General features: G+C 54.7%; 1 protein-coding gene across 1 annotated transcript; it reads right to left on the bottom strand.

Moving 5' to 3' along the window:
- Window positions 1–2,238: 2,238 nt before the first annotated feature.
- LOC138811525 (hypoxia-inducible factor 3-alpha-like) lies at window positions 2,239–21,532 on the bottom strand. The gene is made up of 16 exons (XM_069999250.1): window positions 21,507–21,532; window positions 19,857–19,991; window positions 16,062–16,252; window positions 15,041–15,186; window positions 14,705–14,789; window positions 14,321–14,433; window positions 13,903–14,111; window positions 12,030–12,136; window positions 11,726–11,873; window positions 9,525–9,643; window positions 8,996–9,186; window positions 7,463–7,567; window positions 6,124–6,395; window positions 5,201–5,312; window positions 3,333–3,414; window positions 2,239–2,503 (listed from the first exon to the last, which is right to left on the bottom strand). Exons 1-16 carry the CDS (start codon window positions 21,530–21,532, stop codon window positions 2,388–2,390), a joined length of 2,157 nt encoding a protein of 718 aa, XP_069855351.1. The 3' UTR covers window positions 2,239–2,387.
- Window positions 21,533–22,143: the final 611 nt, after the last annotated feature.

Here is a 22,143-nt window from a genome sequence, read left to right as displayed (position 1 = left end):
CGGCTGGAGGCATTGCCTGGATTGTGAACCACCCCCTTGGGGATAGGGAACCCCAGGACCCCAGACACATGGGGGCAAAGTCCAGGTGAGTAAGTGCATGTCTGGAAGCTTGGGGTGGGGAGGAAAAGGGGTTCCTCTTAGGACTAGAAGCCTAGAGGAGCTTGAAGTTCATGAGCAGGTAGGCTGGAGATGTAGATGAGGGGTGGCCAGTCCTGAACTGAGAGTAGGAAGGAGGCAAGTTGGGTGAGGCTGGGGAAACTCAGAATGGAGGTCAGAAAGAATTAGGGAGGGGTTGTTAAGATTTCATATCAGAGCTATAGCACCGGTGGCTCACACCAGTAATCCTAGCTACTCTGGAGTCTGAGATCTGAGGATTGCGGTTCAAAGCCAGCCTGGGCAGTTAAGTCCGTGAAACTCTTATCTCCAACAAACACTCAGAAAACTGGAAGTGGTGCTGTAGCTCAAGTGGTAGAGCACTCAACTTGAGCTGAAGAGCTGAGGGACAGCGCTCAGGCCCAGAGTTCAAGCCCCATAACTGACAAAAAAAAGAAAAAAGAAAAAAAAGATTTCATATCAGGGAATCTACAGGGGGAGTGGGTAGATTCTAGAATCGGAAGCATTTGGAGATGGGGGTTCTAGCACCTCAGCAATTTACATATGCAGAGGCAGTGGGAAGCTGTGAGGCCTAGAACTGGAGGAAAAGATGCGATCAGGGTGGGGGGGAGGAAAGCGCTCTAACTGAGGGAATCCTGGAACCAGAGGAATTTGGTGGCTTTGGGCCCTGAAGCCAGAAGATATAAGTGTGACCCCAAACCAAAGTGTTGAGGGATTGTGAAGTTTAAAAACAGGCCAAACCGTGAGGTTTCTCAGGCTGAGAAAGAACCTCAGGATGATGACGTGTGGAATCAGAGGTGCTAGAAGACATGAGCTCCAGCATGCCATGCCGGCGATGGGACAGTCTAGAACCAGGAAAGGCCGGAGGTGGTAGAGTCTAGTGTCAGGGCACAGAATCCAGAATGGCAGGTCAGGGCCCATGCAATCTAGAACCAGGAAAGCCGGGGAGCTGTAAAAATCTAGAACCTGGAGATGCAGAAAGCTGCATGGTCTAGAACTAGGGAAGACTAGAGGTAACAGGAAAGATCAGAGGTCACACAGTTTAGAACCAGGGAAGGCCAGAGGCGGTGTGGCCTAGAACCAAGGAAGACAAAAGGCCGCACAGTCTAGAACCAGGAAAGGCCAGACGTCACACAGTCTAGAACCAGGAGAGGTCAGAGGTCATGCAAGTGGAGGAAGCTTCAGGCTCCCTCTACAAGAGGACGATCACAGATCGTTGCTGTCACTGTACCACCAGGGCTGGGTGGCAGCCTGGAAGGCTAAGCCCCCCCCCACTCCCTCAGTCCCACATTTTCATGACCTCCATAGTGATTAAAAAATATATTGTGAGCCAGGCGCCAGTGGCTCACACCTGTAATCCTAGCTACTCAGGAAGCTGAGATCTGAGGATCACGGTTCAAAGCCATCCCGGGCAGGAAAGTCCATGAGACTCTAATCTCCAATAAACCACCAGAAAACTAGAAGTGGCACTGTAGCTCAAGCAGCAGAGCACTTGCCTTGAGCTGAAGAGCTGAGGGACAGCGCCCAGGCCCAGAGTTCAGGCCCCATGACCAGCAAAAACCAAAAACAAATCAGAAAAACATATCATGAAACAAGATATAAAGAATAATTGTGGGGGGGCTGGGAAGTTGGCTCAGTGGTAGAGCGCTTGCCTTGCATGCCTGAGGCCCTGGGTTCGATTCCCAGCACCACATAAGCAAAAAGAAAAAAGCTGGGAGTGGCGCTGTGGCTCAAGTGGTAGAGCGCTAGCCTTGAGCTGAAGAGCTGAGGGACAGCACCCAGGCCCAGAGTTCAGGCCCCACGACCGGACCCCCCCCCAAAAAAAAAAAAGAATAATTGTGGGGGGATAGGAGAGGGGCAGAAAGCAATCTGACCATGGCTGCCCATGCTCCCTAGAGCTCAGGAACACAGTTCTGAGCCCCACTTCTCTCCCCCATGCACCTAGCCCCCCAAAATAAGGCTGAGAGAGTCAGAGAGAGAGAAGTGAGGTCACCAAGCCTGGAGAACCCCGAAGGAAGTCCTGAGAGAAGGAGAGGGGGCCAGAGACCCCCCCTCCCAGAGGTCACTGGGCTGACACCAACCCAGGGAGCCCCAGGCCAGGTGCAGGCAGAGGGAGGGCGGGGGGGGAGGGGGGAGACTGAGGTAGGCCCAAGGCTGTGGGGGAACACTCCACAGAGAGAGGTCCCCCCTTCCTGTGCAGAGGTGCTGTCGGTGTGGAGTGTGGCTGAGGTCCTGTGTAAGGCAGGAGGAGGGAGCTGGGAGGAGGGCTTGGCTCAGTGGGCCTGAGCCACGCCCACAGCTGCTATGGGTGGTGGTGACGCCAAGTGGCTCCTATGCTGGGCAGTGGCCTCCTCCTCAGGGTACAGAGAGAGTAGTGAGGGACCCAGGCCTGTAGGGGAGACAGAAGGGAGACAGAGAGAATGAGTGCCATCTGCCTGCAGAGAACTCATAATCAAGTATAGACCCAGCACAGTGGCTCACGCCTATAATCCCAGTTATTCAGGAGGCAGGGTTCTAGGAGGATTGTGCTTCAATAACAGCCCTAGCCAAAAGAAAATTCCAAACACCCTATATATCTCAATCACTGCTCCAGGTGTTCAGGTGTGCATCTGTCATCTAGTTTCTCAGGAAGCTGAAATCTGAGGACCTCAGTTCAAAGCCAACCCAAGGAGAAATGTCCACGAGATGCTTTTGTCGGTCGTAGGGCTTGAACTCTGGGCCTTAGTGCTGTCCCTCAGCTCTTCAGCTCAAGGCGAGCGCTGTACCGCTTGAGCCACAGCACCACTTCCAGTTTTCTAGTGGTTTATTGGAGAGAAGAGTCTCATGGACTTTCCTGACTGGAACCATGATCCTCAGATCTCAGCTTCCTGAGTAGCTGGGATTACAGGCGTGAGCCACCAATGCCCAACTTCCATGAGACTCTTATCTCCAATGAACCAACACAAAGCCAGAAGTAGATCTGAGGCTCACATGGCAGTCTTTTGAGTGAGAAAGCTAAGGGACGGCATCCAGGCCGAGAGTTCAAACCCTAGTACTGGCGCAGACAAACCCGGCCCTCCGCAGAGAAGGAGGCAGCATGTGTCCCCACCAAGATCACCCAGCATACCCACAGACAGCGGATGCCCCTGCTGGGAGGGCTCTACCCCCGCTCAGCTGCGTGGGGAGGGGACACCAGAGCTATGGTATACCCATGGGAGACTCACCCACCGGGGACTCACCCACAGGCTCAGGCACATTCAGGAGCAAGCTGCTGACATCCTGCCGGCTTCGGGGGGCTGGTGCTCCTGTTAGAAGGAAACTCTAGGGGAGAAAGGCCAAGCTGCCATCATTGTTACCTTCACCACCATCACAACCATCACCACCACCACCATCATCCTCATCATCATCATGATCACCACCATAATCACTATCACCACCATCACCATCGTCATGATCACTACCACCATCATCATCACATCACCATTACCACCACCACCATCATCATCACCATCATCACAACATCACCATCACCATCATCACAACATCATCATCACCATCATCACAACATCACCATCACCACCATCATCATCACCACCATCATATCACCACTATCATCACATTCTCACCATCATCATGATCACCACTATCATCTCACCACCATCACCATCCAAGAAAGAATGATGAGCAGTGGCAGGTCCAGGCACTGGTAAAGACCAGTGGCCATGCATTTTGACATGGACAGGTCATAGTCCAGCTCCTCCTCCTCTTCTTCCTCCTCCCCCCTCCTCTTCCTCCAGATCCTTCTTTCTCTTCCTCCCTCTGGGCCCAGCAGGTACTCTGCCCTTGCTAGGGTCCTGGGTTCAACCCTAATCAGGACACCCTTGCTCTCTCTGGGTTGGGGGGGGGAGACTGGTGGCACTGGCGCCCCTGGGGGCAGCCCTAGTGCTGCCCCCGCCCTATGGACTTCCTCACACTCACTCACCCCTAGGTCTGCAGCCGTGTTGTCAGCTAGGCGTCTGCCTAGTCTGAATGATAACGTGCACCTTCTCGTGCGGGTCTGGGGTCATATTTACAGCATTTCAAGAATGCTCAACTGGGTGCCGGTGGCTCACACTTATTAGTTACTCAGGAGGCTGAGATCTGAGGATCATGGTTCAAAGCCAGCCTGGGCAGGAAACTCTGAGACTCTTATCTCCAATTAGCCACCAGAAAACCAGAAGTGGCGCCATGGCTCCAAGTGGTAGAGTGCTTGCCTTAAGCTAAAGAGCTGAGGGACAGTGCCCAAGCCCAGAGTTCAAGCCCCATGACCAACCAAAAAAAAAAAAAAAAAAAAAGAATGCTCACAACAATTAATTACAGGATTCCAGGCATGTGCCTGAAATTTTAGCACTAAATCAGAAGCATGGTGAGTTCAAGGCCAGCCTGGGCTAGAGTGAGAAAGTGTGTCTTGGCAAAAACAAACAGGAAGCCGGGTGCTGGTGGCTCACACCTGTCATCCTAGCTACTCAGGAGGCTGAGATCTGAGGATCACAGTTCAAAGCCAGCCCGGGCAGGAAAGTCTGTGAGACTCTTATCTCCAATAAACCACTAGAAAACCGGAAATGGTGCTGTGGCTCAAGTGGTAAAACGCTAGCCTTGAGCTGAAGAACTCAGGGACAGCGCCCAGGTCCAGAGTTCAAGCCCCACGACCGACAAAAAAAACAACAACAAAAAACCAGGGAATAAGTTAACCATGTGAGGCACTTACTGTGTCAGCAATAAGGCGCACAGTAGGCACTTAATAAATGTGAGGTGTAAACATTATCAACCACATCCTTTGCAGGCTGAGAAGCCAGAGCATTCCTCTGTGGGGCCCCCGGGAGTGGAGGAGACCCCTGTGACATAACCCCACGTGGTCCCTTTGACCTGGCTTGATGCTTTTGTGTCTGTCAGCACACATCCTCCATTCGCAAAGCCTTTCCAAGCCCATGAAGGGCACTGGAAGGTCAGCTGACCTTCAGCCAGCCCTTGGCCCTCTCCGGTTTCCTCATCTATAAAACAGAAGGTTGAAGCCTGCTACGACATTCTGAGGGTCAGAGAATGTCCTCCCCCCAAGCTCCACACATACCAGGCTGAGGGGAGGCAGGAGGAAGTTCCCAGGGCTTGGGCTGGGGGGCCGTTTGGGGGGTCTCACTCCCAGTAGATCAACCCCCTCATCCTCTGAGCTCTGGGCCAGGGCCCTGGAGAAGAAGAGACAAGAATGAGAACACATTAAACCTGAGTGGGTGAGCAGGCACTGTTTATGCTCCTGCCTCATGTCCACCCAGCTACCAGCACCCCCAACTAATCTTCCCATCTACCTGCCAAAGGCCCATCACCTGTCCATCCACCTGTCTACCCATCCATTCATCCACCTAATCTGTCCATCCACCACCCATCCACTCATCCATCCACCTATCTGTCTATGCATGCATGCATCCATCCATCCACCTATCTATGCATCTATCACCTATCCATCCATCTGTCCTTCCATCCATCCACCCACCCATGCATCTACCTATCTATCCATCCATCCATCCACCTGTCTATCCATCTATCTGTTCATCCATCCATCCACCTATCTATCCATCTATCTGTTCATCCATCCATCCATCTCCCCACCTATCTCTATCTTAATCTATCTATCTATCTAATCTATCTATCCTTCCATTCATCCATCTACCTATCTATCCATCTGTCCTTCCATCCATCCACCCACCCATCCATCTACCTATCTATCCATCCATCCACCTGTCTATTCATCCATCCATCCATGCATCCACCTATCTATCCATCTACCTATCCATCCATCCATCTACCTATCTATTCATCCATCTATGCATCCACCTATCTATCCATCCACCTAGCTATCCATCTATCTGTTCATCCATCCATCCATCTCCCCATCTATCTATATCTATCTATCCATCTGTCCATCCATGGTTGGGAATGAGGCAGGGGCCACCCGGGCAGGTAGCAGCCTCCTCTCCACACTCACTAAGTCCCTCTTACCTCTTCCGAGCCCCAGCCACTAGGGAGGATGCAGAGGGGTCCCCTCTGGAAGGGTTGGAGCAGTTGAGCCTGGGGTCACTCCCCCAGCGGGGCAGCAGGGAGGGCTCTGGGGTTGGGGGTGACAAGCCGTGGAAGCTCCGCGCACGGGGCCGGCGGACTGCAGCTTTGGGTCGGTGGTAGATCCTGGGAGTCTGCTCTGTGGAGGTGAGCTGGAAATCATCATCCATAGAGATGTAGGGGGCCAGCATCTCCAAATCCAGAGCATCAGCATCCTGTGGAGGATGGGCATGGGGAGTCAGGGCTGGGCCAGGACACGTAGCCTCTGGAGAGCCCCACGAAGTGAGGCAACGAGGCTTCCAGACAAATCCACTGAGGCCTGAGGTCCAAACAGCAGGTGCATGAACATGGAAGCAAACCCCAACCCCAGGAGACCCCAGCCCGGGCTGAGAGCTGATCCCGCCTCTCGAGACCCTAAGGAAACAAGCTGGGTGGGGTACCTTGGACACCAGAGGGCACAGTGGATGCAATATTTAAAGGTGATGACTTCTGGGATTTTTTTTTTTTCTGGTCAGTCATGGGGCCTGAACTCTGCTGTCCCTCAGCTCTTCAGCTCAAGGCTAGCACTCTATCACTTGAGCCACAGCACCATTTCCGGTTAATTGGAGATAAGAGTCTCAACTTTCCTGCCTGGACTGGCTTTGAATCATGATCCTCAGATCTCAGCCTCCTGAGTAGCTAGGATTACAGGCGTGAGCCACCAGTACTCAGCAGAATTTTAGTTTCATCCAGCCACTCAATCAAGTATGCATCTACCCAATTATTCCTCCAACATCTATCTGTCTTTCTGTCTATCCATCCATTCATATGTCTGTCTGCCCATCCATCCATTCATCCATGTATCATGCATTCATCCATCTGTCCATTTACCCATCCATCCATACATAATTTATCCATCCACTCATCTATCAATTCATATATCCATCTTTCCAACCAGCAGTCCATTGATCCATCCATGCTTCCACCAATCCATCCATCTGCCCAATCATCCATCCATCCATCGGCCATCCATTGATCTGTCCATCCATCTATCGGCCATCCATTCATCCAGGCATCCACCATCCATCCATCCACCCGCCATCCATTCATACATCCACCATCCCATTATCTATTGGCCAATCCATTCATCCATCCATCTACCACTCTGGGTACTTGTCTAAACATCATCTGTCATCTACCATTATCCACCTAATGAATGCAATGGTCCATCCATCCAATCACCCGGCCATCCCCCAGCCTTCTCTTAAGCTGAAGCAGACGGGCCCTCCATGCCAGCCCTTACCTGTGTTGTGCTGAGCTCCGGCTCAGCTGTCCTTCCACCCCTCCCGGCAGTGAAGAGCCTGTGTGCTCTCTCCATGCCCACCAGAAGCCGGTCCGGGAGATCAGCCTGCGGGAAATGGAGCAGAGACAGAAGGGCTTTTGACCCTGGGGAGGTAGTCAAGTGTAAAATAATCTAGAGCTCAGGCTAGAAGTGGGTTTCAAAAATCAGAAGCTGGGAGATAGGACGGGTCAGGTCCCAGAGCTGCTACAAATGAGTTCCCATCCTGAGTGTTTCGACATCAGAGTGCCTGAGTACAAAAAGCTCAGCAGGAGCCTGGCACTGGTGGCTTGTGCCTGTAATCCCAGCTAATCAGCAGGCTGAGATCTGAGGATAGAAGTGTGAAGCTAGCTCCAGCAGGAAAGTGTCAGTTGTAGGGCCTGAACTCTGGGCCTGGGCACTGTCCCTCAGCTCATCAGTCCAAGGTCAGCTCTCTACCACTTGTGCCCCAACACCACTTCCCGTTTCCTGGTGGCTCATTGGAGATAAGAGTCTCACAAAGCTGGGTGCCGGTGGTTCAGGCCTGTAATCCTAGCTACTCAGGAGGCTGATCTGAGGATCACAGTTCAAAGTCAGCCCAGGCAGTAAAGTCCATGAGACTCTTAGCTCCAATAAGCTACTAGAAAACCGGAAGTGGCACTGTGGCTCAAGTGGTAGAGCTCTGGCCTTGAGCTGAAGAGTGCAGGGACAGCGCCCAGGCCCAGAGTTCAAGCCCCACAAGACAAAAAAAAAGCTCAGCAGGGAAGATGGAAAAGGTTGAAGAGAACAAAGCCTGAACCCAAGAAGTTCAGGGGTCATGGGTCTTAGGCTCTGAAATCTGGGGGACCACAGTTTTGTTTTGTTTTTGAGGTATTGTCTCAATGCAGCCCTGGCTAGCGTTGAATCAAAGAGCCTCCTGCCTCAGCCTGCCAGGTGCTGAGATTACAGGCATGCACCACCTCGCCCAGCTGATTCTTCTCATGTTACAGGTGAGGAAATGGAGTCCTTACGAATTCTCTTACCCACATGACACAACTGGTAAGGATTCCAATCAGGATTTGAACCCAGCGCTGTATAAATCAAGATAGCATGCACTCCTGACTCTGAGGTTGAAGTTCAGAGAATCCAGATGCTTGCTCCCAGGGAGGGCTTGTCCCTCCTGCCTGATGGGACATTCAGGATCTTCTCAATCCTGATCTGCAGCCAGACTCTGGAATCCTAACCATTGGAAAATCTACCACCTAGGCTTTTAGTAATCTCACTTGGCTTTTTCCGCTCCAGGCGGGCACTATACCACTTGAACCACTTCCGGCTTTTTGCTGGTTCATTGAAAATAAGAGTCTCATGAGCTTTCTTGCCCAGGCTGGCTTTGAACCACAATCTGTAGATCTCAGCCTCCTGAATCGCAGGGATGACAGGCGTGAGCCACCGGCATCTGGGTTTGGAATGGATGGCTTACCCCAACCTCCTCACTCCACAGAGGGGTACACTGAGGCTGGAGGGGGTGGGGCTGCTTACTGGGACAGGGCTCTGGGGACGGGGCATAGCCTGTGGCGTGCTGGGTGTGGCTGCTGCAGGAGGCCCATCCAGGATGGGTGCTAGGAGACGCCGGAGGTCCGGGCTACAGAATCGGCGGGGGTCAGCGGCCAGGGTGGCCTCGCTCAGGGCCGGAGGGTGCAGAAAGGCCAGGATCCGGGGACCAGGGGTGTCTGCAGGAGGAAGAGGACACAGGTGGTCATCTAGGGAGCAAGCCAGGAAACAAAACAACCCGTCAGGATGGGGCACAAGGAGGGTGGCCCTTGTGAGATATAGCAGGAAGTGGCTCAGGAGAAAGGGGAAGAGGAAGCATGAGAGAAGAGCATTCTGGGTAGCGGGGTGGGGGTATATGTGCAAAGGCCCTGGGGCCAGAAAGAGACTGGCTTGTTCCCAGAGCTTTGAGGATGCTGGTGTGGTTTGAGGGGTGACACTGAGCAGGAGGGAGGTCCCACAGGGCTAGGTGTTGAACTTTTGTTCAAGAGTCCGGAGACACAACATTCTTGCTGCATACCTGTCTTGTCCCCAGGATTAGGGGTGTCCTTCTGAGAGGAGGTCCCTGGGTGGCAAGGTTTCCGGGAATGTCGCTCTGTCTGCTCCAGGGACAGGACCACCCCTGTCTCCTCTACCCGGCTAGGATACAAGGCACAAACAAACAAACAAACCACACATGGAATAAAAACAGGAGGTGGAGGTTGTGGCTTAAGTGGTAGAGCGCCAGCCTTGAGGGAAAATGCAGGGAGAGCTCATGGCTCTGAGTTCAAGCCCTGGTCCCTGCTAACCTCAGGCTCACCATCCTCCTCCTCCTCCTGAATTGCCGGGATTACACACATGCATCGATGCACCAGGCAGGAAGTATATTTTTAACAGAATCTTCCTTACATTCCCAAATATGAAGAATTCATAGGGTGATATTTTTATTTAGGAAGTTTCTATTCATAGAGGTTTCCCTCCTCCAGGGAACGAGTTTATAAATACATTCTTGCCGCTCCACACCTCTGGTCCCACAGTCTGTAGCTACAGAGACACCCCAAATGCGTGCCTGGCAAATTGGCTTCTGTGGTACTGGGGATGGAAGGCATCGCTAAAAATGCACTGGACCACCGGGCCACACCTCCAGCCGTCTGTTTTGGTGTTTAAATATGGGTCTTGTTAACTTTATCGGGGGTAGGCCATAAATTGCAGTCCTCCAACCTCTGCTTTGAGTGTCGCTGGGATTACAAGTGTGCACCACTATGCTGGGCTCATAAACTGGCTTTTGGAGAGTGGGTCTGGAAACTAAGGATCAAAATCTCATTTGCATATCATTAGCATAAATCATTTTAAGCGACAAACTGCCACCATGTGTGTGTGTGTGTGTGTGTGTGTGAGTGTGTGTGTGTGTGTGTGTGTGTGTGTGTGTGTGTGTGTGTGTGTGTGGTGGTCCTAGGGACCAAAAACAGTATTAGCCGGGTTGTAAGCCAAGCACTGGTGGCTCATGCCTTTAATCCTAGCTACTCAGGAGGCTGAGATTGCAGGACGGTAGTTAAAGACCAACCCAAGCAGAAAACTTTGCCAGAATCCATCGCCAAAATAACCAGCCAAAAGCCAGGATGGGGGGTGTGACTCAAGTGGTAGAATGTCAGCCCGAGTACTATGGAGGCCTTTAGTGCAAACCCCAGTACTGCCAAAAAAAAAAAAAAAATGGCAGGAAGGGCGTGAACCCTCAACTCTCACCCAAGGCTGCTACAAAGCCAGGAGGCCAATTTAGAAAACAACATGGCAGAGTCTAAAAAAGCTAAACATATACACTTACCCCAGCCTGCCCAGCCCACCCCCAGATGCTCTCCGCAGAGGAAAGAATGTGAAAAGGAGCCCTCCCTCAAAACCCGGTAGGAAAATGTTCACACTGTTTCTGTGATTGTCCCAAACAGGAAACAGCTGGGGAGAGAATACATTAACCCAGGCCCACACACTGCAAAACACGACTCAACAGTAAAAAAAGGAACTCCTGAGCTGGGTGCTGTGCCTCACGTCTGTAATCTCAGCTGCTCAGGAGACTGAGGTCTGAAGATGCTGGTACAAAGGCAGCTCAGGCAAAGAAAGCCTGTGAAATTCATGTCTCCAGTGAACTGCCAAAAAGCCAGAAGTGGCACTGTGGCTCAAGTGGTAGAGTGCCAGTCTTGAGCAAAACAGGGATAGGGATACTCAGGGATAACATTCAGGCCCTGAATTCAAGTCTGCGACTGGCACACACACACAAATTAGTTTATATGCTGAGTGTCAGTAGCTCACGCCTGTAATCCTAGCTACTCAGGAGACTGCAATCTGAGGATCACAGTTCAAAGCCAGCCTGGGCAGGAAAGTCTGTGAGACTATTTCCAATGAACCACCAGAAAACCAGAAGTGGCGCTGTGGCTCAAGTGGTAGAGCACTAGCCTTGAGCTGGAGAGTTGAGAGACAGCGCCCAGGCCCAGAGTTCAAGCCCCACAACCAGAAAAAAAAAAATCAGTTTATCTTGTCAAGCTGGGGATGGGGCTCAAGGCTCGCTCTACCACTGAGCTGCGATCCTAGCCTAGAGTCCTCTTTCATTTAAATTTAATTAACTAAATGAGATTTCAGGGGGCCACTTGTGTTCATTCACAAGGCCACACAAGTTCCACGTCCACAGGCACGATTACACACCCAGACTCAGGTTCACATGTCCCCCAACGCCCCCAATGCCTCTCAGCTCACCTGATCAGGAAATGCACGCAGACGATGCTCTCTGACTGAGGGCCCCGGCCCCCAGACACCACTGTGGCCTGGGTCTGAGTCCACAGATAACCACCGCTCCGGGCCAGGAAGCGGTACTGGCCTGTCACCGCCTGGCCCTTGCTCAGCACTGGGGGAGGGGGGGAGTGGTGGATGAGGATCAGAGGCATCTGCAGGGTGGGGGTTGGGTATGAAGGAGTGGGAGGGGCTCTGGGACTTGGGAAGCAGGAGCTGGGGCCGGGCTCCTGGGGCTGCTGGCTCAAGCCTGGACATTCAGGTCACCTACGGGTATGGATGGTCCTGCTCACGTTGTCCGAGTCCAGGGCGTGGATGTACTCGTAGGCGGAGCAGCCAATCAGGTCATCAGGACTGTAGCCGGCCACCTCTGCGATCCTGGGGTGTGTGGAGGGGGTTCCATTCAGGGGTCAGGGCCAAGGGAGAGGGAAGGGGCAGGGGACCCAGGGACGGATGAGGCCAGGGAGATAACAAAGCAGAAGGGAGAGAGAGAAATAGAAAAGAAGCTGAGTGTGAGGGTGAGGCAGGAGAGCCAGAGTTTGAAGACAGCCTGGGAAAAGTTAGAGAAACCCTATCTCAGAACAATAATAAAACCAAATAAAAATAAAAGTTCAGTCAAGTGCCCATGGCTCACTCCTTCATCTTGGCTCCTCGGGAGGCTGAGATCTCAGGATCATGGTTTGAAGTCAACACCAAACAGGAAAGTCTGTGAGACTCTTATCTCCAATGTCCCACCAGAAAACAGGAAGTGGGATCATGGCTCAAAGTGGTAGAGAGCTTGAGCAAAAGGGCTCGGAGCAGCGCCCAGGCCCTGAGTTCAAGCCTCATAACCAACCAAAAAAAAAAAAAACCAGTTCTTCTACAAGATAGTGCAGGATAGCTGGGTGCTGGTGGCTCATACCTGTAATCCTAGCTACCCAGGAGGCTGAGATCTGAGGATCATGGTTCAAAGCCAGCCCGAGCAGGAAAATTCATGAGACTCTTATCTCCAATAAACCACCAGAAAACCGGAAGTGGAGCTGTGGTTTAAGTAGTATAGGCTCACCTTGAGCTGAAGAGCTGAGGGACAGCGCCCAGGTCCAGAGTTCAAGCTCCATGACAAAAAAAAAAAAAAAATGACAGTGCAGAAAACTGTGCCAAGAGGTGGAGTCATTTGGCCAAGAACAAACAGCCAGTATTGAAACACAAGCAGGTTAAACCCAGTTACTGTTTCTGAACACACCTGGGGGTGGGTGGGAAGGAAGGAGGAAAAGACAGAAGAAAGAAATGGGTAAAGGGGGCTGGGAAGGTGGCTCAGTGGTAGAATGCTTGCCTTGCATGCATGAGGCTCTGGGTTCGATTCCTCAGCACCACATAAGCAAAAAGAAAAAAGCCAGAAGTGGTGCTGTGGCTCAAGTGGCAGAGCGTGGGCCTTGAGCTCAAGAGCTGAGGGACAGCGCCCAGGCCCTGGGTTCAGGCCCCACTACTGGACCCAAAAAAAAAAAGAAAAAAGAAAAAGAAATGCGTAAAAAAAAAAAAAAAAGAAATGCGTAAAGGACATAGAAAGTAGAGAAAAATTTAATAACCATTTATTGAGTACACATTCTACATGTGGATACCCTACTAACTGCTGAACATGAGGTTTATTTATTTATTTAGTTGGTCGTGGGATTTGAACTCTGGCCTGGGCACTGTCCCTCAGCTCTTCAGTTCAAGGCTACTGCTCTACCACGTGAGCCACAGCACCATTTCCAGCTTTTTCTGCTTATGTGGTGCTAAGGAATTGAACCTAGGGCCTCATGCATGCAAGGTAAGCACTCTACCACTGAGCCACCTGCCCAACCCATAAATTGAGTTATTTAAGAAAAGTAACCACGCCAGGCACCAATGGCTCACCCTTGTCATCCTAACTACTCAGGAGGCTGAGAGCTGAGGTTCATGGTTCAAAGCCCAGGCGGGAAAGTCCCTGAGACTCTTATCTCCAATGAACCACCAGAAAACCAGAAGTGGCAGTGTGCCTCAAGAGGTGAGAGCCTGTCTCGACAAACAAACAAAAGAGAAAAGCAATAGGAAGAGAGGAAAATGGGGGGAGGGAGGGAAGTGGAAAGAAAATTCCAAGACGGGGTGCGAGCAGAGGGGGCAGCAAGTGGCCAGGATGGGCCTACCGTTCATCGCAGTAGGTGAACTTCATGTCCAAGCTGTGGCGGCTGAGGAAGGCCCCCCGGCCCAGGGGGGGCTCCAGGCTGCTGGGGTGGGGGATGGCTTCACAGATGAGCACCAGGCACTGCAGGGGGGGCTCTACGCGGGGGCTCCCGCCCGGTGACATCTGCATGGGAGGCTTGTAGGCCCTCATGTGTCCCGAACAGTGCAGTACCTGGGGGTGGGAGGGCAAAAGTGGGGTGGTGGGCATCACTTGAGGCTTGGGCCACCTCTCTGGCCCCCAGAGAAAGCTGGGAGAAAGTCCCCAAGGGCTTCCTGGAATAGGCTCTGGGAGATCCCCGAGTGAGTCGAACCCTCTGTGGGACCATCAGAAGCCAGGCCAGCCTCGGAACGCTCCCCTTCGCCCGGTTAGGCATGGCTCACCTTCCAGGTGGCAGCCTTGAGGTTGAGTGTGCGCCCGCGGCTGGTGAGCGTGCTCTTCATGCGCAAGGAGAAGCGGCGCTGGGTGGGGGCCTCAGCCTTCTTCTTGGACAGGCCTGAGGGGGTGGGGGTGGAGCATAAGATGGGGAGCAGGTCACCAGATATCTGCACAAGGGTCCAGCGTCCCCCAGCACTGTAGTTGATCCCCAATGCTGAGGGAACCCCTCTCCCAGGGTTAGGAAGGGTGCGATACCCCAACACCCCAGGGCAGAGCCACCTCCCTTCTTTGCCATGCTGGAGAGGCCAAGAGGACATGCTACATTGGGGTGGCCCTCAGCGTCCACCCCCCCCAACCTCCCACCCCGGAAGGGCCTGCAGGGTGCTCACTGGGCCTAGGAGTCAGGGCATCCTGGAGCTCCTCCTGGTCACAGGGATGGACAAAATCAAAGATGCTGTGTCCAATGAGCTCCAGCTGTGTGGAGGGGCACAGGGGGGATCTGTGGTCAGGGGAGGCCCCTCTGGCCGTGCCCCCCAGCTCTCCTCCCCCTGGCTGCCTCCGCCCCAATTCATAAGCCTGGACGACTCCATTCATTCACCCTCTCATTCATTCCTCCACTGGTTCAGTCATTCACCCCTCATTCATTCATCTATCCATTCATTCATTATCAGCAGAGCAAAGGCGGAGCTGGGCATCTGCATATCCCCAGGGAGCTGACAGCTCACCTGACTGAGGCCCAGGTGCTTGCTGACGTTTTCCGACAGGTAAGCCATATCTCCCTCAGCGGTGAGCACCATGACGAAGCCCTCCAGAGCCTTCAGGTAGCACGCATCCAGTGGTTCGCCCCCTGCTCCCACCTGGTTCCACTCCCCTGGTGCCCGGAGTGGGGTGATGGGGGTGTCACCAGTCAGTTGTCCCACTCGAAGGGACTTACAGAAATGCCCGGGGGGGGGGGGTGGCAGAGGGAGGAGGTGACATTACCCACCCACAATTCTTAGAGTGGGCCTCCTAGGCAGGCAGAGCTCTACAGGGGAGACTGATGGGTGTGGGGGGGGGAAGAGGGGCTGTGATGATTCAGGGTCCCCCAGAGGGTAGTGTGACTAGAATCCAGTCATCCTATCACAAAATCTTCCTCCACAGTAAAGTCTTTTCAAGGTCCTTGGGTTCCGTGTGTGTGTGTGTGTGTGTGTGTGTGTGTGTGAGAGAGAGAGAGAGAAAGAGAGAGACAGAGAGAGCGCGAGCAAGCTTCCTCCAGAGTGGAATTGAACTCTTAACAGGAAACAGGAAAAAATGACTATTACGGAAATAAAAGGGAAGGGGAGGGAGAGAGGAATTCACAAGGAATTAAAGTTTTGGCGGCAGGGCGTCCCCAGGGGAACTTTTACGAGGGACAGGGCGGGGCCTCCCTACGAGAGTCTTCCCCCCCCCCCCCCGCAGTCCCAAAGGGGCGTGGCCGCACTAGAACGCGTGCCTTATCAGAGATAAGACTGCGACGGCAGGGGCGGGACTTTAAGAATCATGGACTGCTCCGGATTGGCCCGGTGCTGGAAGAGGCGGGACCTCTCTGCAGAGCTGATTCCAGGGAGGCGGGGCTGTGACCAAGAAAATTTCCCAGGGGGGCGGGGCCACCAGGGGACGGTAGCCCTCGGGAGGCGTGGCCTCACCCGGGAGGGGCGTGGGTTTGTCAGAGGCGTTTCGGGGCGTGGCCTTGCAGAGGGGGCGTTCCCGGGGCGGGGCGGAGCTCACCTGCGGCGCAGAGGCGGTGCATGCGCAGGTAGCTGATGGTCAGGCGCATGATGGAGGCCTTGTCCAGGTGCGCGCTGACCCCGCGCGCGAAGGGCAGCGTGTGCGCCAGCTGGTACAGCACCTCGGTCTCCTGGCTGCGCCGGCTGCGAGCCGCATCCCGGGACTTCTCCTTGCGCAGCTCGGTGGTCGACCTACGGGGCATGGGCGGCCTTCACCGGCGGCGCCCTCCCCAGCCCTCCCTGGAGGGTGCTCCAGGGGCTTGGCAGCTTGGCACGTGGGGTGTCGCCGCCGGGGCCCCCCTCGAGTTGCAGGAAGGATGCACCCGGGGGCCCCTCCTGGGTTCGGATTTTTACCTGTCCACGCGCCAGCTCATGCTCGCACCCCCTCGGGGCCTCGGTCCTCTCTCTAAGGGCAGATCTGTTCCCCTTCTGGGTTTATCTGCAGTCTATTCCTCCGGAGCTAAGGAATCTTGGGGGGGCAGGGGGCCCCCCGGGCGGGAAAAGGGGTAGAGGAAAGAGGGCCCCCTCCCCTGCCCTTTTCCCTCCCTCTGGGGCTGAGCTGAGAGGCCTCAGACTCTTGGGGAGAGATATCTCAACTGTCTAGCACCCGCCACAGGGGCCCCCCAAAGGGGCAGGGCCCGAGCGGGGTGACACAGCAAAGCCACCCCTGCCTTCTGTCCAGCCTCTGCCCTTCCATCCACTCCGAATACCCGCGAGCAAATGCCTGCCACCACCCCAACTCTCACCATTAGGTCAGGTTCTGTGCCGAGCATGGAACCCATTTAAGACAGGCATAACCCCAGAAGGAAGTTGGAAAATGAACCCCCACTCAACAGAGGAGGAAACTGAGGCCTGAGCGAAGCCTGAATTCTTAAAGTTCTCTGTCTCTATGGCCCTGGTTCATGAATGGCCACATTTTAGCACCACTGTGCTTTGTTTCTGCCACTACTGTGACTCAAACTGCAGGTCTGTAGGAATTTTATTTTTTATTTATTTTTATTTTATTTTTTCCAATCTTAGGGCTTGATCTCAGTGCCTGGGCGCAGTCCCTGAGCTTCTTTTGCTCAAGGCTAGCACTCTAGCACTTGAACCACAGTGCCACTTCTGGCTTTTTCTGCTTATGTGGTACTGAGGAATCGAACCCAGAGCTTCAAGCATGCAAGGCAAGCACTCAATCACTGAGCCACCTTCCCAGCCCCTCATTTTTGTTTTCTAATTAACAAAAAATTCAAGGATATATTATTCCATCTGGCATCATATACACGGCCTAATGTGTGGAGCTTTTTGCTGTTTGATTTTTTTTTTGGGGGGGGGGGCGGGCGTGAGGCCTGAACTCTGGGCCTGGGCGCTGTCCCTCAGCTCTTCAGGTCAAGGCTAGCGCTCTACCACTTGAGCCACCGCACCACTTCCGGCTTTTTTTTTTCTGCTTATGGTGCTGAGGAATCGAACCCAGGGCCTCAAGCATGCAAGGCAAGCGCTCTACCACTGAGCCACCTTCCCTGATTTTTTTTTTTTAAAGAGAGAGTCCAGGCTGTCCTTGAACCTTCAATCTTTCCAAGTGTGGGGATTACAGGCATGCACCACTATGCTTAGGTTCACCTATAATATTACCAAGAAAAAAAAAACAAAAACATAGCCTGCAGCAACTCTCAAAGAGCCTGCAGCGGGGATGGACGGGGTTATTTTAAATCTCTCCACTTCACAAAGGGGAAACTGAGGCTCTAAAAGGGGAAATCCTTTGCCCAGGAAGCCACAAAGCCAGTATCTGGCTGAGCTGGGATTCCAAAGCCTCCGTCTTTTTTCTTTTTTTTTTTCTGAACCTCTTTCCTCCCCTCCTGGGGTGCCGCTTCCCCCCTGTCCTCGCAGGATGTCTAGGAGAAGAGATTGTTCCTTCCTAAATTCTGCAATCAGAAGAAGCCACTTCTGTAATGGCGCTTACCCCATCCCCAGACAGGAGCATACAAGGGAATTTTCCTGTCTGGTTACTAAGGGGGGCGGGGGGAGTGTTCAGTACAAGAGGTGGGAGGCCTGGAAGAACTGAAGTTTGGGCCCCCCAACCCCTCCCACTTGGCTGGTGGGGGCAGGGGCCACCGTCCTGGCCGCCCCTAGGACATTCCGTTCTGTTCCAGCCCTGTTTGTCTTCCTGCCCAGAGGGTGGGGGTGGGCGGGCCTCACGGAGCTGGGGGCCCAGACGGAGGGGAAGGAGAGCAGGGGAGAGGGAAAGGAGGAACAGGGGCGGAGCCTGCGCCCCACCTCCCAGGCAGCTGGGCTCTCGGGGCCCGACTTCTTTCTCAGTTACAAGGAGCCAGCTGGTGGCAGGGGACCTCCTAGTTCCCACTCGGTTCTCCGGATGCTGGGAGGGAAGTGCGGGGCGCTCCCTGGGGTTTTTTTTTTTTTTTTGGAAACATATCGGTGATGCAGCAGTGGGGAGGGGAGGGGAAACGGTGTCTCTGGTTCTGGTTTCTAATCCTGTTACTTCTGAGCTGTGTGACTGTGGACGGGTGGCATAGCTTCTCTGAACATAGTTAATAGCATCACCTCTTAGGGGTGCTTTAGAAATGGCTAAGAGCTGAGGATCACGGTTCAACGCCAGCCCGGCAAAGGAAAGTCCGGGAGAGTTTCTCCAATGAACCACCAGAAAACCAGAAGTGGCGCTGTGGCTCAAGTGATAGAGCACTCTCCTTGAGCTGAAGAGCTGAGGGGCAGCGCCCAGCCAGAGTTGAAGCCCCATGACACACACACACACACACACACACACACACACACACACACACACACACTGAGTGAATGCCCAAATACACCGGGATAGAGGAGCACTTTGTGAGAACAGCCTGTGGGGTTTTGCTGTACCTCTGTGGTGTGTGTACAATGAAATTCTGTGCCTGGCCCATCCAACAGCAGTGGCAGTCATAAGGAAGGCTTTGGTATGCCACACACTCAGTGAGCTAAAATCCAGGCCTAGTAGTGCACACCTGTAAGTCCAGCCCTGGGAAAGGATGGACAGGAGCATCTTGAATTAGTTCTGGACTATTGAAGCAAAGCAGGAAACAGCACTGATGAAGGTCCTCCAATGCTCATCACCCATTAGTTACCGAAGCTTACACCTGTATTCACCTGGCGGGATTTCCTTTCCCAAGGAGGAAGCAGGCCCCAGGAAGTGACAGAATTTGCCAGAAGCCACACAGTGCTCGGAAGCAGAGCACGGTCTCTTTCCTTCCGACCCTCACTGGGACTTGCACACCTTACATGTCCTGTCCCCTCCTCGCTCCCCCCTCCCATTTCCTTATGGGCTCCTCATGTTGATCTGAGATCATGGGGGGAGGGATGATGCCCCTTTTCCAGGATGCCCAATGAGGGCTCAGAGACAGCAATCACTGGCACAAGGCCACCCAGCCAGCAAGAGGGTATGCTGGGATTTGAACTCTTAACTTTGGGGCCTGTGTTCTTCAATGCCAACCCCACCGCCTGGGAGACCCCTGCCTTGCTCCTCTTGGCCCAATTCCTTCCCTGATCTCACCACCACCACCACCACCACCACCACCACCACCACCACAGCTGCAGCCTCTGGAGCTCCCCTGCTGGCCCCACGCCCGGCGCGGGCGGCCCCTTGGCCCTGTGCCCATGCTGGGACGTGCAGCTGAGACCCAGCCACCCTTCCTCCCCGTTCTCGCTGAGAACAGGGGGTGGAGCCAGGAGGCCCCGGGTGAGGCCTGGGAAGGGGGGGCTGGGAAGCGAAGCGGCACACCCCCAAGCCAGGAGGGGGGGAGAAGCCCACCTCTCTGCCTGGAAAACTCACCCCCACGCGAAGGCTGGACAGAAGGAAGGAGCCTCGCCTGGTCTTCTGTCTCTCCACTGGGTATTGGGGGACTTGTAAAGCTTGAGGATTTGTGGGGAGACCCTTTCCGGCAGGGCCTGGAGGCAGCCCAAGAGGCTTCCAATTCAAAAGGGAACTTGGAGTATGTGGAGGGTGTCAGGAGTCTTTCTGACTTGACATTTTCCCAATGATAGTAATTCAGTGGGGTGCCAGTTCCCCAAGTTCTATCCTGAGGAATCCCAGAGCACTGGGTCCATGGGAGCATTTACCCCTGACAGGGTCCGGGCGGCAGGAAGCCCAGGCTGGATGATGGGAAGGGGGTTTGGGGGGCAGGAGGTTACAATCTCCATCACTCAGGCCCCCTTTGGCTGGGCCCCCTGGGGGCGCAGAAGGGAGCCCCCGCTGGGATCCGGGTTCAAGTGATGGTTGAGCAGTAGTAGGGGGACACCACAGGAAAGGACTAGCTTTGGGGGCCAGGGGGAGCACCCCAATTCTGCCAGTACAGGTTACCCCAGTGGGGGTGGGTGGGAGGGGCGGAGTCCATTGGTCCAAAGTGTGGGGGGGGGGGGAATGGAGATCCCCGTGGGCTCAGAGCCAGCACTGGAAAAGAGTGGGTGGAAGGGGATCCTGGGGAGGGAGGGGAGACATAAAAACACAGGGGTGCAGACAGATCTAGCCTGATTCACAAAGCCAGGAGAAGAGGAATGGGGGTGGTGGTAAAGCTGGAGGCCTCAGGCTGGACAGGGAGAAGCAAGGACCTGGGACACTCTGGGGAATCTCATGGGACCTCACTCTGGCAGTGGTGCCAGAGCACAGTTGGCCTCTGCCCCTGACGACCTGTCCCAACTGAGAGGTGAACCCCCAAACTGCCTTTGCCCAGGTGAACCCCCAAAACCATCTCTGCCCAGGATGACCCCGGCTGAGGCTTGCTGCATCTCCCCCTGGATCAGACACAGACCTTCCCAGAGGGTCCCCCCCAGACGAGGCTCCCCCAAACAAGAGTCATGTGGAGCCCTCATTCCTCAGTAACAGGGTCTGGATGGGGGAGGACACGTGGGACCCAAGGCCAGACTATGGGAAGAGGGTCCTCTCGTTCCCCTGTTATTGAAGGTGACCCCACTTTTTTTTTAAAGGCTCCTGAGAAAGGCCTCAGACATTCTGGAACCTTCTCTGCCCACATCCAGGGAAAGTCAGGCAGGGTCCTATCAAAAGTGATCTCTTCTGGAACTCAGGAGCTGAGCTGAATCCTCCCGAGGGGATTCCTTCTAGCTGGAAAATCTTAATTTTGGGGTACCCTGTAGGAGGGAACGGCAGAAAGCCTCCTACAGAATTGGGGTGGACCCCTAGGGGTCACACACACCCCCAGCCGGGGAATCAAACCTGGGGTAGCAGGAAATGGGGGAATCACTAACTTCCAAAGCTGGTTCTGGGAAAGGGGCGGGGCAGCCGGGGACTTGGGGGACCCCACCCCCCACCCCCGTCCCCAGGAACCCCAAAGTGGAGCGTGGGGCGGTGGAATGGTGCCTCCCATGGCGAGCTCAGGGTGTCCCGAGCTCGCGCCCCAGAACCCAAAGCGCCCCCCCAGAAGAGGAGCCCCCCAAATTCCCATCTCTGACCCCCGAAGCCCAGTACCTTGCACGCTGCAACCCCAGCGCCATGGCTCGCGCGTCGCTGCTCCGGAGCCCTCGGAGGCCTCGAGCCCCCTCCCCTGGCCCTGAGAGCCCCCTCCCCAGCTCCGCCCCCGGCACGCCATTGGCTGTGCCGTGCCAGGCCCGCTGCTCTCATTGGATGATGGGCCTGACACTCCCGAGGAAGGGGCGGGACCAGAGGGGGAGGCTCGGAGCCCTAAGGGAGGGGGGGAGTGCGGTGCGGTGCACACCCCCGCCCCGCCCCGCCCCGCCCCGGGCCGGGCCGCCACTTCCTCGGGGCTCCGCGGGCTCCGCGCCGGCCTCGGCTCCCCGACCCGGGCCTCGGGGTCCCGGCGATGACCTTCCGACCCCTGCGCCCCAGCCCCGCCCCCGACTCCCCAGCTTCTCCCTGTCCGACCGCAGCCCCTCTCCCCTGCCCCCTCTTTTTTATGGGGGTGGTGTCTCCACTCACCTTTGCACCCCACCCCTGGCTCGCCCGGGCCCCGGTCACCCCCAGTTTTCCAGTGAGTGCTCCCCCTCTCCTCCCCCCTGACCCCTTGGCCTCGGTAACTCCCTTTTCAGGTTCTGGCGGATGAATAATTAAGCTTACTTGGAGTGACTGTGTTTTGACTTGGCCACAC

This window comes from Dipodomys merriami, unplaced genomic scaffold (assembly GCF_024711535.1).
Source record: "Dipodomys merriami isolate MVZ:Mamm:240054 unplaced genomic scaffold, mDipMer1.0.p SCAF_106, whole genome shotgun sequence".
NCBI lineage: Eukaryota > Metazoa > Chordata > Mammalia > Rodentia > Heteromyidae > Dipodomys > Dipodomys merriami.
This window is presented reverse-complemented; position numbering and strand designations above follow the sequence as displayed.

Coding starts and splice junctions, on each gene's coding strand:
- LOC138811525 (XM_069999250.1), bottom strand. CDS start 21,532: ATGGCGCTGGGGTTGCAGCGTGCAAG. Junction 14,790..15,040: donor AGCACCTGGGCCTCAGTCAG/GTGAGCTGTCAG, acceptor CCCTCCACACAG/CTGGAGCTCATTGGACACAG. Junction 7,568..8,995: donor GTCCCCAGAGCCCTGTCCCA/GTAAGCAGCCCC, acceptor CATTTCCCGCAG/GCTGATCTCCCGGACCGGCT.